At 34.1% G+C, this 14,231-nt stretch overlaps 2 protein-coding genes across 2 annotated transcripts; one reads left to right on the plus strand and one right to left on the minus strand.

The window, feature by feature from the left end:
• Nucleotides 1–5,134: 5,134 nt before the first annotated feature.
• LOC148198565 (uncharacterized) lies at nt 5,135–5,629 on the plus strand. Its single transcript, XM_088115851.1, has one exon. The coding sequence runs from the start codon at nt 5,135–5,137 to the stop codon at nt 5,627–5,629; it is 495 nt and encodes a 164-aa protein (XP_087971977.1).
• A 3,585-nt stretch (nt 5,630–9,214) lies between these two features.
• On the minus strand, nt 9,215–10,221 carry LOC148198566 (protein MAINTENANCE OF MERISTEMS-like). Its single transcript, XM_088115852.1, has 4 exons — nt 10,150–10,221; nt 9,970–10,067; nt 9,496–9,876; nt 9,215–9,416 (listed from the first exon to the last, which is right to left on the minus strand). The coding sequence occupies exons 1-4, from the start codon at nt 10,219–10,221 to the stop codon at nt 9,215–9,217; spliced, it is 753 nt and encodes a 250-aa protein (XP_087971978.1).
• Nucleotides 10,222–14,231: the final 4,010 nt, after the last annotated feature.

Genomic DNA, 14,231 nt, shown 5'->3' on the forward strand with positions numbered 1-14,231 from the left:
ACCTTGCTTCTATTAGTGGCCCAACGTTTCATTAGATAAAGTCTTATCTCCTCCAGCATTGTGATTATTGGTTTTCCTCTCGCAAGCACAATAACACTGTTGAAAGCTTCAGAAATATTGTTGTCAAGGGAATCACATATAGCTTTACTTGTGAATCAAGACCTTGACCAGTACCTGTTATGAATACAACTGTTCAAAATTAGCTACCATGCAAAACTGATTGACCTAGGAATAGTACTGACAAATTGTACCTCTTATAGAATCTCGTTGCGAATACTAGCTTTTCCATGCTCTTGATCTTGTCTGGACTTCGCGGGTTCCATGCTCTCGATCTTCTTCTGGACAGTCGTAAAATGTTGTACAACATCAACCACACACAGGGAATATATTTATGAAGAACTAACCTCTCGAAGAAGACCCAAGTCACGAAGCACTGGCCACCACACACACTGCCGCACCGTCTCGCTGCCGCACTGTCTCATTGCCGCACCGCTGCACTGTCTCACTACCGCACTGCCCGAATGACCACCGCACCATGAAACCCAAAAGGAGATGGAGGAAATAAACGAAACGGATATGAGGGAGTTGGAGGAGTGAGAGTAAGAGTTGAGGTGGGGCTCCGTAGTGAAAATGACTTCTCAGTAAATATGAATAGAAATTAGAGTTTGAATAAATAAAATTAAAAAGTAAAAAAATAAATTTAAAAAAGTAAAAAAAGATTAATTTTGTAATTAAAAAAAATTATAGAGTTTTGGGGAGGTGGAGGGAGTGGTGGTGGAGGGAGCAACACCCTTTAGTCTTTGCAGTGCTTCTTCATACAATTTGCGCATCTTTATTTGTCTTCAGCTCATCCAAAATACCGCTGGCCCAATCTCACTTTGGCCTATTTCAGCACCAGCAGATTCTCTTTTGAGTGTTTCATCCTGCACCTCCAAGGATTTCATCCTGCACCTCCAATTTCCTAAAATGCCCTTAATTAATAAATGATTTAAAAGTTTAATCTTTTGATTATTGAAAGTTTCCGTGCCACCATTGACTCACCTCTATTTTCCACCAATTAAGAAACATGCATTCTGCTCTTCTGTACCCCTTCACTCTGCACTCCTTGAACCCTTCATTCCTGCACCCCCTCACCCCTACATTTCTTGCATCCCATTTTCTTTATAAAGAAACCATACGACTCTTTCACAACTCTTCACTGGACTTTGATAATATATTTTTTCTTGAGAGTGATTGAGTATTATCTAAAGAGAAGTATTGTTTCCAGTGTGCAGTTTGGAGTGGTGTATTGGTTGTTTGACTCTTTGTGTTGGTGCAGTTTCGGATTATCTCATTCTTCTCTGTATTTTTGCTGTAGAAAGAGGTTAATATTTATTTTTAATCTGTGTGCATAGATAGATTTCATGGTTGGATTGTTATTGATGGAGATGTAATTTAGTTTCGTTAATATGTTTGCATGCTACCGAAAATGAAACGATATAAACTCATGCACTGCGGGTAGCCGATGATGTTGATGGACTGCGGGTAACCGATGATGTTGGTCGGATGTGGAGATCCGATTGATGCGCATCGGATGTGGACATCCGATTATATAAAATTTCGGATATACAACTTAGATTATAATATTTATACTGAACTTAGATTATAATATTTAACTTAGATTATATTAAATATTATGTATGTTGTTTACCTTATTTAGTTTATTTATTTTTAATATTTAAATTAATTTTTATCTTTACATATGATTTTGAAACAAATTAAATGCATAGGAATCGGAGCGATAGTGAGAATTCGGATATGAATATCCGATACATGTTTAATATTATACATAAAATTTTAATTATGTTATTGTTTTATTTATTTTATTAATTTTAAAATTATTTATGATTTTGTTTTCTGAATTTATTAAAATTAATAAAAGTAATTTAGAATTACCTATCACATATGGAAATTTGATATATATATATATATATATATATATATATATATATATATATATATATATATATATATATATATATATATATATATATATCGGATTTCCATATCCGACAATGAAAATTTTTCGTCATTCTTATTTAGTAACAATGCTTGGTATTCGGCTGAAGATACATTTTTCATGGGAAAAAACTGAGTTACCTATTTGAATACTCAATTGTTACAAGCAAGGATTAGCATTTATTTAAAAAATTCCTAAGATATTTGACAGCCATTCATTTATTTATATAATTTGTAGTTATTTTATATAATATTTTATTATTCTATAATTATATTTAAGTATATGTATAATTTTTATGAATTTATAATATAATTAGATAATATGTAATTTTTAAAAAATAATTGTTACGATTTTTTCATAATTTTGCATGTTGTTTTATGAATATTATTTAAGTAGGTTTGTTTTATATAAAAATTGAATAAAACTAGTTAACTTTATTTTTATAATTATTATTTGTTGTTAATATAAAAAATGCATTTTAAATATTTAATTTTTAATAATCTTTTATATAGTTTTATGTTTATTTAACTTGGTGTTTGATTTAAGTTAGATTATATTGTTGTGAGGCCCTAGATAATTAACGTTACAAATATATGTCAAATCATAATCAATGCACATCACGTCAATGGTTCAGAACCATTAAAAACGCACTTTGCACCACATGCACGAGCGCCACCTGTCACGTTAGAAGTTTCGGAAGTCAGTAGTGGGGTACAGGTGTCAACAGTGGAGACGTTCGTCCATTTTGACGTGGATTGAACAAAACTGAGTTTTTGGAAAATCTCTCCCACTCACCTGCACGCACTCTTCTTCTTCCTCAGAACCCAACCCTTCACTTTCTCCACCTTCTCTCTAGAAACCTTCACCTTCTCCCTATTGAAACTCACCACCATCTTCTCAGATCAACTTTCAGAGACCGTAGGGACGTTCGTGGAACCGTGAGCTACAAGCTGGACCGAACAGTTTTCAAAGGCTGAAACTGGTAAGTCTCCTTTAGTAGTTCGTTCTAGGGTTTCCTGAAAAACTAAGTTTTGGCTGCATGCAAGTGTGTAGTCTAAGTATTTCGTTTTTCCTGTGGCTAGATTTGTTTTGGAAAAGTCAAGTGACATTGAGGGTAGAAAAACATTAGTTGGACGAAGCCAAACCTTGCGTCTAGGACAAGCTGTTTACGAATCCGGGTAAGGGAAGCTTAGTAATTTAATTGATACTTGTATGTTGTGTGAAAGCATGAAATGATCTGGATGTATGAGATGTATGTTGTGTAATTATGCATGAACGAGCACTGTGTTCTGAATGAATATGGGTTATATTGTTTGAATTGCATGTTGATGATGATACGTATGAATTGGAAAATGGAGGATTTTTGTAGAGTATGAAATGATAAAATGAATTCTATAAAGTATGTGATTTAGGATGGATAGGAAATTATAAGATATGAATCGTATGAAAAATGTTGAGTTAAGATAGATGAAAAATCTGAAAAATGATATTCCTTACCTTGATAATGTACGCTCGTCATCGAACGGTCTTATACCGTTCGGCTCTCTAGGAAATGGATAACTGGAATTCTTTCATTTGGAAAGAACTCCGCTCGAGAACGAGCGTCCTCTTGTGAAAGGCTAGGTTTGAGCGTTCGGCTCAGCCTAGTGGTACCCAACTATCTTAAATTAATTGAAGTCATATATATTTGTAACATTCGGTTTTATATCAAGCGTTTGTTATAGGTAGCGCTTAGTCTTATACTAAGCGTTCGTCCCAAATGGTGTTCGGTCTTATACCGAACGCTCGTCCTTACCTTGGATTTTCTTAACGGACGTAACCAACGTTCGTCCAAATACTTCGTAAAAGTATATTGTCGCGTTCGGTCATTGACTGGCAGTCGACTCCTTTAAAACTAATGGTTCACAGTGTAGTCAATTCCTCATCTTGTTGTATCTCCATCCGATTGGATTCTACTTAAAATCTTGGTACTTAGAATATTCTGAATATTGATGGTATCATCCTAGAGTCATTTCATTCAACTGAATTGAGTAGCAGTAACGTTCGTCAAAAAATCATATGTCGAGTTATTCTGATTGGCGACGAGTACTTCTCGGTCTCGCTGTTCACGTTCGTCCTCGTCCTTCAGAGGGTTGAACGTTCGTTATTTTGGGTATTTGAAACGAAGGATGAAAATGATAATAAAGTATGAAGATTTAAGAGGTGAACACTATATGGATCTATTATACGATATTGTATTTTGGACGAGCGTTCCAGGGAGGAACGACTCATATATGTTGATTATGAAACTTGGTAAAGTATGACTGTGGTTATTGCTAATGCTGGCTTGGTCCATCCTAATATTCCGTGATACTCATCTTCACGTAGAGGAGAGTAGTCATGTGTGGGAATGGCAGGAGGTTCTATTCCTTAGGGGTACTTTGGATAGAGCTAACCTCGAGTGGCAACTGTTGAGTGTATCCCAGTTACTACATCACTCGGGTGCAAGGACGCCTGTAGCTACACAGATTCATACAGTCCGGACGGTCTGTCTAGTATATATATAAATCTGTGTTAAGTTACATGCTGTGTGTGAATTGTAATGTTAAATGTATATGTTGATTGTATGAATTAAATTATATAAGCTTACCCTTTCGTTTTTCCTTGTGTTGTCCATTGTATATGTACGTTCGTCCTGTCTTGCAATGATCATCCGTGTGGATGTGAGCAGAAGGCGAGGCCACCTTAGAGGATGTGATCGAGGAAGAAAACTTAGTGGAAGTTGAAGTGAAAGCGGAGCAGTAGGACGTTCGTTTTTCTTTTAGTTTAGATGTTCGCTTTTTAAATTGAACGTTCGGTTATTTATTTTGTAAAACCGTTCGTCCTAAGATTGTATTATTTCCGTTTCTTGTATTTGGTTCTGTACTTTAAGCCGTTCGGCTTTTGAACTTTGTTAATTAATATAAAGATTGCATTGAATTACTGTTAATTGTAATTAATTCTGATTTATAGTAATTACTGTATTTTGGGATGTTACAATTGTTCATAAATTTATAATTGTATAATTATTGTATTAGTTTTTGATTTTATAATATAATTATAAACTTTAAATTTATTGTATTATTTTTTTATTTTTTATAGTTGATTATAATTTAAATGGACGAATATCATTATGGGATGGATTCTGAAATAAATTGTACTATGCAATCAGAATTTTCATCATTTATAAATGAGGTTGCTGAGGAAGATTTGACGAATAATTTCATAACAAATGAAATTTTTTCTTCTCATGAAAACTTAATTGAATGGGTAAAAGGGATTGTAAATGATCTAGGATTTGTTGTGGTGATTATAAGATCCGATAAAGCTACCGGTCAACCTGGGAGGAAGACGTTTGTGTTGCTAGGATGTGAAAGAGGTGGAAAATATAGAAAATACAAACCCGACCAACCTAGTGCATATGGCACCCGAAAGTGTGAGTGTCCTTTCAAGTTAAGGGGCAAAGCATCTCGTAATGGCGATGGGTGGGTATTACAAGTGATATGTGGATACCATAACCACGATTTAGCAATAACTTTAGTGGGACATCCTTATGCCGGTAGGTTAAATCCTATTGAACAAGCAGTACTTGTTGATATGACTAAAACCTAAGTAACACCAGCAAATATTTTGTTAACTCTGAAATAAAATAATGAGCAAAATGTAACTACAATAAAACAAGTTTACACAGCAAGGTATACATATAAACGCTCATTGAGAGGGTCGAGAACTGAGCTGCAACAATTGATGATGATGTTGGATCGGGATAATTACATACATTGGAGTAGATGTGTAGAGATGTGTAGAGGATTCTGAAGTTGTTAGTGACCTCTTTTGGACACATCCTGATGCAATCAAGTTATTGAATGCATTTAATGTTGTTTTGTTAATGGATTCAACATACAAAACAAATAAATATCGGTTGCCATTATTAGAGATTGTTGGTATGACATCTACTGGGTTAACCTACTCAGTCGCATTTGCATTCTTATCAAGTAAGCGTCAAAATAATTTCACTTGGGCTCTTCAAAAGCTTAGAGGTTTATTTTTGACATCTGATACCGGTCCACAAGTCATTGTCAGCGATAGAGACTTGTCTTTGATGAATTCCATCGGCAATGTCTTTCCTCAGTCATATTGTTATGTCGCTTCCATATTTCAAAAAATGTACTAGCGAAGTGTAAAATGTTACTTGATTGTAAGGAATCATGGGATGTCATAATGGAAGAATGGCAGAACGTCATGGATTGTGAAGATGAATCTATGTTTGGGGACTGTGTGACTCACTTTGAATACACCTGTCGTTCATGCCCTTTATTATTTGAATATGTGAATAATACTTGGATTATTCCATACAATACTTGTCAGAGCGGCTGCAGCGGATGGGTTAGCGTGGAACAACAAACCAAGAGGGGGAGGGGTGAATTGGTTCTTACTAAAAACGTGTGCCTTAAAAAATCTACTCAATTAAACTTACTTAGCAATTAATAATAACAATTAAATAGAGTAAGGTTGAGAGAAATTTGCACAGATGATTTTATCCTGGTTCGGATCTTACCAATCCTACGTCCAGTCGCTTATCTCAAAACAAGATAAACAATTCACTAATCACAAAACAATTACAAACTACAATCACAAAGATACAATTTGTAAAAGTTTAGAAAACACCTCTCTTGATGCCACAAGAGATGAGACAACACCTCCTTTGAATCTTCACAAAGGATGAAACACTTCCTCTGAATACTTCACGAAGGATGACTTCCTCTTCCGAACACTTCCTTAGACACACCAAGGATGAACCAGCTATTCCTCTATCACCGTAGCAGTATTTCACTAACTCCACAGACAGAGTTTCCTTAGCTGAGCAAGAGCACACAATTCTCAAGAGTTTCTGAGTATTTGAGCACAAGGGAAGAGTTTCTCAAGTTATCTTGAGAGGAAATGAGAGTCTATTTATAGACTCATCCAAAGACTCTTCCATTTTTCGTTTTCAGCCTTTCTGACTGGGTTAATCGATTTACTTAAGTAGCTAATCGATTAACTCACCAACAGATAGTCCAACGGCTCTTAAAACGACTAGTTTTTCAAACGGTCACTTGGTTAATCGATTAATTGCCTTGTCTAATCGATTAACTCTAATCGATTAACCACCCTGGTTAATCGATTAGCTCGCTTTGCTGTGCTTCTCCATTCTTCTCTGGAACAATCGATTTTTATACTTGGTTAATCGATTAGCTCTAATCGATTAACTTCCCTGGTTAATCGATTGCTACAGTGTTTTACAAAACACTTTTCTTTTTCTAATCTAAGTTTTATACATATTTCTAAGAGTATTACAAAAGCTTTCCATCACAATACAAGTCTTCAAATCACTGTGATTGTTGATTGGTCTTGACTTGATTTGGACATCATCAAAACTTCATCTTCATCATTTTGCTAACAATACTTACTTTGTGAAGGCATGGTCAAACAAAGTTATGCATTTAGGGAATACAACAACGAACAGATATGTTTTAATGTTATATTACTTTACACTATATTTGAATATTTGATAATATTGTTGATTTATTTTTGTTAGGGTTGAGTCTGCTCATTGGAACTTAAAGAAAGTATTGGGAAACAGTATGGGAGATCTTTGTTCTTGTTGGGATGCCATTCATAATGTAATTGTGTTGCAACATAATAAGATCAAAGCATCGTTCGAAATTAGTCTAAATCTTATGAGTGAAGCTTATAAAGGCATAAAATACAAAAACTTGTTGGACAAGTATCCAGATATGCTTTAGGACTAATATCTAAAGAATTAGAACAAGTAAATCTTGTAGGTCTCGATACGGGAAGATGTGGATGCATACTTAGACGGACGTACGATGTCCCCTGTGCTTGTGAATTAGCACGTTATGCCCCTGGTATGATTCCTTTGGGTGAATTTCATGTGATGTGGACAAGATTGTCTATTTCAGATATTGTATCGAATGAATCACAGCCAGAGTTATCCATACAACATGAGCTGACTATGGTTGAAGAAAAATTTAAGGAGGTTAAGATTGGAGGTAAAGTGACAATTAAACAAAAGTTACTTGACATTGTTTGTCCTGCAATGACGTCTATGATACCTCAATTGCATAAAGTTAAGACGAAGGGTGCACAAAAGAAAAAACTTCAGAGAACAGAGAGGTCTACAAAGCGTGATCCCTCATATTTTGAGCATGTAGACACATTTCAGTCAACAATTGAATCTTCGTCTACAAAAAAAAAAAATTCAACTAAAGGATAAACCTAGGCAACGAAGGAGAGTACCTATGATAAACCAATTTCATCCTATTTGTCAACCATACATTCTCAATGTTGTTGATGTCGTTGCTGATGGTCACTGTGGTTATAGATGCATTGTTGCGTCATTAGGGCTCGGGGAAGATTCTTGGCCCATTATACAAAATGATCTTTATAAAGAACTGAGTCAGTGGTGTGATGAATATGCGACACTAGTGGGAGGCTATGATAGACTAGAACAGCTCAGGAGGTCTTTGATGGTGGACCCACAGTGAGCGGTACGCGTTCATATACTTCACAATGTATTTATTATTTGTTTTATTAGTTTTATCATAACAATTTGTTTTATTCCTTATAGGCTAATGCAACCAAGTGGATGACTATACCAGACATTGGGTATGCAATTGTTAATCGCTATAACGTCATCCTAGTTTGTCTTTCACATAGTCAGAACTATACGATATTCCCACTACGTACCAGACCGCCTTCTGATGTAAGACAACATCACTTAGTATGTATAGGACATGTTAACGACAATCATTTCGTACAGGTAACATTATTTTTCTTATGTTTAATTGCAACGTGATAAGATTTTTTTACTAATAGGGAATTTACAGGTTCAACTACAAGATGGTTGTCCTTTGCCTATGACAGATGTGATATGCTCAAATAATTGTTATCCAGAGGCGCGAATGTGGTCATATTCGTATACAAATAGGATGCAAGCATTTTCAGAATTGATGGGTGTTCTACCTCCTATGTTGACTTAGTGGATTCATGATTTAATGTTGTTTTATGTAATGTTGTTTTAGTTAACTATCATGCATATTTAAAATTTAATGTTATTTTACAGGAAAAAAATAACATAGAAAATGAGTCCAAAATAATTATATAATGGGATACAATAAAAATATGAAAGCTAATTCAATTTGAAGTAGATCGTCTTCCACGAATATGCCTGTCACGAACATTCCTGGCAGCTATCCTGGTGGGTGAGTACTCTTTAACGACTGCGTCAGCTAAATCCAGTAGCTCCCGTGCATGAGTGTATCCTATCGTCCCCTCGGGAATTTCCCTACAATAGAGCATTTGTTGTAACCTTTTACCAAATGTCCTGACTACACCTTGCATTATAACGATGACACATAATTATATAAACAATCACAACAAAATTATATAATATAAATAATATAGGCAAACATACCAGTAAACCAGACTGTGAAGCCGATCTACGATGCTGCGGCACTTCATCAGGAATGTCACGTCGGAGTCTGGGAGCAAGACTCGGTCGGTCGTCATCAGCAGGAATAATGTAAGGATGAGATATGATCCTAAACCAAGCAAGGTAACCATCAACACAATCAGATGGGAATCTACTTACGGACACACCCCTAACAACGTGATCACGATAGTGCAACCACACATCATCGGTCACCAGTATGTCCGCATTTGCAACAACAGGTGGGTCTCGAGGGATGGACTGCTGAAATCCAAACTGCCTCAAAACACGTTCAGGCAAATGTCGACACAATGTCTCACCAATCCTGATCCATCCCGAGAACATACAAACGCCGTAAAAAGGACGACTCTCCCGATGTGACTCATAAGGGTACCAAATGACTAAATCATATGTAAGCGCATCCAAGTGTACCCTGACCTCTAAGAGGGTGGAACCCTACCTCGGTGACTCCCACTTTGCAGCACGAGGTCTGTCTTCCATGTACGAAGACACCATACGCCTTCTTCCCAATGTAGGGAAGTGCTCATATATCCAACTCTACCAAACAAAAAATTATACATTATTTCATAATCGACATCGAAAAATTTCAATCAAATCAAATTGTAAACTAAATTTCTACCTGTAACAGAGTCAAATAACCTGCCATCTGTCTGGTCGAAGCCAAGCTGGCATCTCCTAGCTGGTCATACATGTATACTAGTGCAGCAACGCCCCACGCATATCGACCACATATGTGTACGTCTCTAAAGAGCAAAAGATAAGACACGCGAATGGATGTTGCAGTCTTATCAGCAAATATATTGCATCCAACTAGATGCAACAAGTATGCCCGGGCAGCATACTCCCACTGTTGCTGTTCACAGTGCTCAGCATAGATGTCTCGAAGCCAGCTCAATCTGACTTTCACACCGTGAGCTGCAGTTAACTCAGCACTAGCTCTCCCGCCATCCACGCCTAAAAGCTCCACAATGCCGCATCTACTGTCTTCAAAATCTACTTCCTCTAGATGACATAACTGCCCTAAAACTGGGAGGTGCAACAACGATGACACATCATTTAAAGTCAAAGTCATCTCACCCACGGGGAGATGAAAACTGCAAGTCTCGAAATGAAATCTCTCTACAAATGCCAGCAATAGACCCCTATCGACATAGTCATATGACATGCCCACCAAAGACATCAGACCAGAACCATTAACGATGTCTCTAATGCCCTCGTGGCAGGATCCTAATCTGTTTAACTTCTTCCCATGGGAGATCAACTTGATCTCCTGCCGTTCCTAAACAATAATATTTAGCGATAAAATTAATTCAACTAAACAATATTCATTAAAATTAAAGTTTTCCACTTACCCGACCCTGCCATATCGCATAAGCAACATGATGAATGTAATGTGTCAATACTGAAGTGTTTAATGGACCTCCAGGAAATCCACCTTCAGCAACATCCTCATGATCCTCAACTGCATCCTCGTGAAACCTCACATCTCCATGGTCCTCAACATGAATATCAGACTCAACTGCTCCACGTCTTCTACGAGCAGAAGCTATAGGTCTCCGCCTCTCACCCTGTGACGAACTCTCTCCGCGATGTGAAGAGGAACCTCCTCGAGTACGAGCCATATCTATTCTAAATTTCTTTATTAACAATAATATTATAATAATTAAAAAAAATCACTACTAAAAAATATTAAATTATTCAAAACAATTTATTTTAAATAAAATCAATTTAACTAATTCATTATAAAATTAAATAATATATTATTACAAACAAAATAACTTAAATCTCTACCAAAATTATAAATATTGCAAATAATTACAAAAAGTAATTGAAACATTTTTAACTAACTGTAAAAATCTAATATTTCACAAAAAAAAAATAACAACAAATCTTTTAACTAGAAAAAAAATTAATTCAAATATTGATATAAATAAAAAATTAATTCAATTAAAACAAATTTATTAAAATAAAAATCAAATAACTATAAATTAAAAAATTATAACAGAAAGTTTAAAATAATTAGAACAGAACATTTAAAAAAATTAAAACACGAATTTTGAAGTTATTATAACAGAATATTTAAAGTATTTAAAGTAATTAAAACAGAAAATATAAAATAATTCAAACAAATAATATAAAATAAATAAAACAGATAAATTAAAATATTTAAATTTATTTAATTAAAAATAAAAAAAATTTATTCGAATCTTTGTATAAATAAATAATTCATTCAATTATAAAAATTTTATTCAAATAAAAATCAAATAACTATAAATTAAAAATTAAAAAAAAATAAACAGAAATATGAAAATAATTATAACAAAATATTTAAAATAATTATAATACAAAATATAAAATAATTATCACAAAAAATTTAAAAAATTAAAACGGAAAATTAAAATAATTAAAATTATTTTATTAAAAGGAATAAAATTATTTCTTTATATCAATAAATAATTATTTCAAATATAACAATAAATTTAAAAATTAAAACAGAAAATTTAAAATAATTATAACATAACATTTAAAAAAATTAAAACCAAATTAATAATTATTATAACAGAACATCTAAAATAATAACATTTCAAATAATTCAACTAAAAAAATCAACATAAAATCGGGTATGGAGAGTCGACAAGGGCTCAGTCGGATCTCCATAACTGATTTAGCATTCATCGGATCTCCATAACCAATTTCTACCAGCATAAAAAACAACACAAACCAACCTTCGTTGGGTGCTCAAAGGGAATGTGAGTGGGTATTTCTCTGCACTGGCCGGCGCTGGATGAGCTCCTCTATCTCTCTGCCCTTCGCGTGACGACTAGCGGACAACCTCTGTGCGAGAATGGACGACCTCTGTCTGCGATAATGGACAACCTGTGTGTGTGACAATGGAAGAGGAAACGCAGATAGGGTCCTGGTGCTGTGTGGCATTTGGAGAAATGAAATGCAAAGATTCAGAATGAATGAGATGAGAGAGAGAAAGCGTGGGAATAATATCTCTGCCAGAATCTTTGACCATTTTTTATTTTTTCTTCTAACTTTTTCTTTTAATTTTTAAATCCTCTTAATTATGAGTATTAATGATGGGCAATGTAGGTATTTTAAAAAAAATGGAGGTGTAAGATGAAACATTTGGAGTTGCAGGATGAAACACTCTTCTCTTTTCTTCAATATCCAAAACGGGCAGCTTAAGTACATTCTATCGCAGCCCAATCTTTCATTTGCCAGTTTCAATTGCAGTAGTGCGGCACAACATTTTCTTCATAATCTCATGTGTAACAGTTAAAAAAATCCAAACAGATCAGCATCAACCCAATTCAGCTTGTGTATCCCTTTCAGCTCCATGCTTATCAGCTCAAGGGTGTTTCACCCTACACCTCCAACCACCTTAATAATAATCTAATTTAATTTAAAATTCAAATATTATTTGATATAATTTTATATTTTAATAATTATTAAAATATGATTTATATTATAATAATAATTATATTAAAAATTTAAAATAAAAATAAAATAATAAAAAATAATAATAATAATAATAATCAATTTGATTTATTTAAAAAAAATTATGATATGTATCTAAACACATTCAGAATCAGTTATTATTTATCAATGGGTTTGTCCGAAAAAGTTTCAAAAGAACCTATTTACCAATGGTTAATACAATCTACTCATCCGGTTAATACAGTTGAAATTGTGGTTAATACAGGTTAGAGGCCTAATTATGTATCGTTCTCTATTTGTTTATTTTTTATTATACGAATAACTTTGTATAGTTCAAATGCTAGTAGTAATCACGACGACAACCATGGGGCAAAAAAGTTGTCAAAGCAAATCCAAAAGGTTTGGAGTTCATATCTGGGCATGTAGCAAAAACAATTAATGCCAATATCATTAAGAGATCAAAATAGGTTTACATACGTACTACTCTCGACACCACACACTAGAAACTTGACTTAGAGTTTAGGATTTGTCCCAAAAAGATTTAAAACAACTTATTTACTAGTGGTTAACACAGGTTAATAATCGGGTTAATATAGTTAGTTTTTTGGTTAATACAGTCAAAATGCCTTTATTTTTTATTATAATAATCACTTTGTCTAATTCAAATGTTAAGAGTACTCACGACATCCATAGGGGAAAAAATTTTCAAAGTGAGTCCAATGTAGCAAAACAAATAAGACCAAGTTCACTAACAGATCTATTGACAAATGTACTTCTTTGCACATCACACATTAGACACCCTTAAGGCTAGCTTCTATTGAACAATATATAATTAGGCATCTGCACTGTAGTAACCAATAAAATCATAGAATTTTAATCCTGTAACAAAAATTAAGGTAATACTAGTACACCTGTTACCTAGTCCTACAAACTACAATTACTGAACCAAGTCTTAAACTTAAATTATCTTGAAATATTTAATCCATTAAAAACATTTTATGATATGGATATAAACACATTCTAAATCAGTTATTTTTTACCAATGGGTTTGTCCGAAAAAGATTCAAAAGAACCTATTTACCAATGGTTAATACAATCTACTCATCCGGTTAATACAGTTGCAATTTTGGTTAATACAGCCTAGAGGCCTAATTATGTATCATTCAATATTTGTTTATTTTTTATTATTAGAATAACTTTTTTTAATTCAAATGCTAATAGTACTTTCGACGACAACCATAGGGGAAAAAGTTG

The sequence above is a fragment of the Vigna umbellata genome, chromosome 5 (genome assembly GCF_029865625.1).
Source record: "Vigna umbellata cultivar VRB3 chromosome 5, Vumbellata_1.0, whole genome shotgun sequence".
NCBI lineage: Eukaryota > Viridiplantae > Streptophyta > Magnoliopsida > Fabales > Fabaceae > Vigna > Vigna umbellata.

Coding starts and splice junctions, on each gene's coding strand:
- LOC148198565 (XM_088115851.1), top strand. CDS start 5,135: ATGGACGAATATCATTATGGGATGGATTCTGAAATAAATTGTACTATG.
- LOC148198566 (XM_088115852.1), bottom strand. CDS start 10,221: ATGTATGACCAGCTAGGAGATGCCAGCTTGGCTTCGACCAGACAGATG. Junction 9,877..9,969: donor GCAAAGTGGGAGTCACCGAG/GTAGGGTTCCAC, acceptor ACATCGGGAGAG/TCGTCCTTTTTACGGCGTTT. Junction 9,417..9,495: donor GCTTCACAGTCTGGTTTACT/GGTATGTTTGCC, acceptor CGTTATAATGCA/AGGTGTAGTCAGGACATTTG.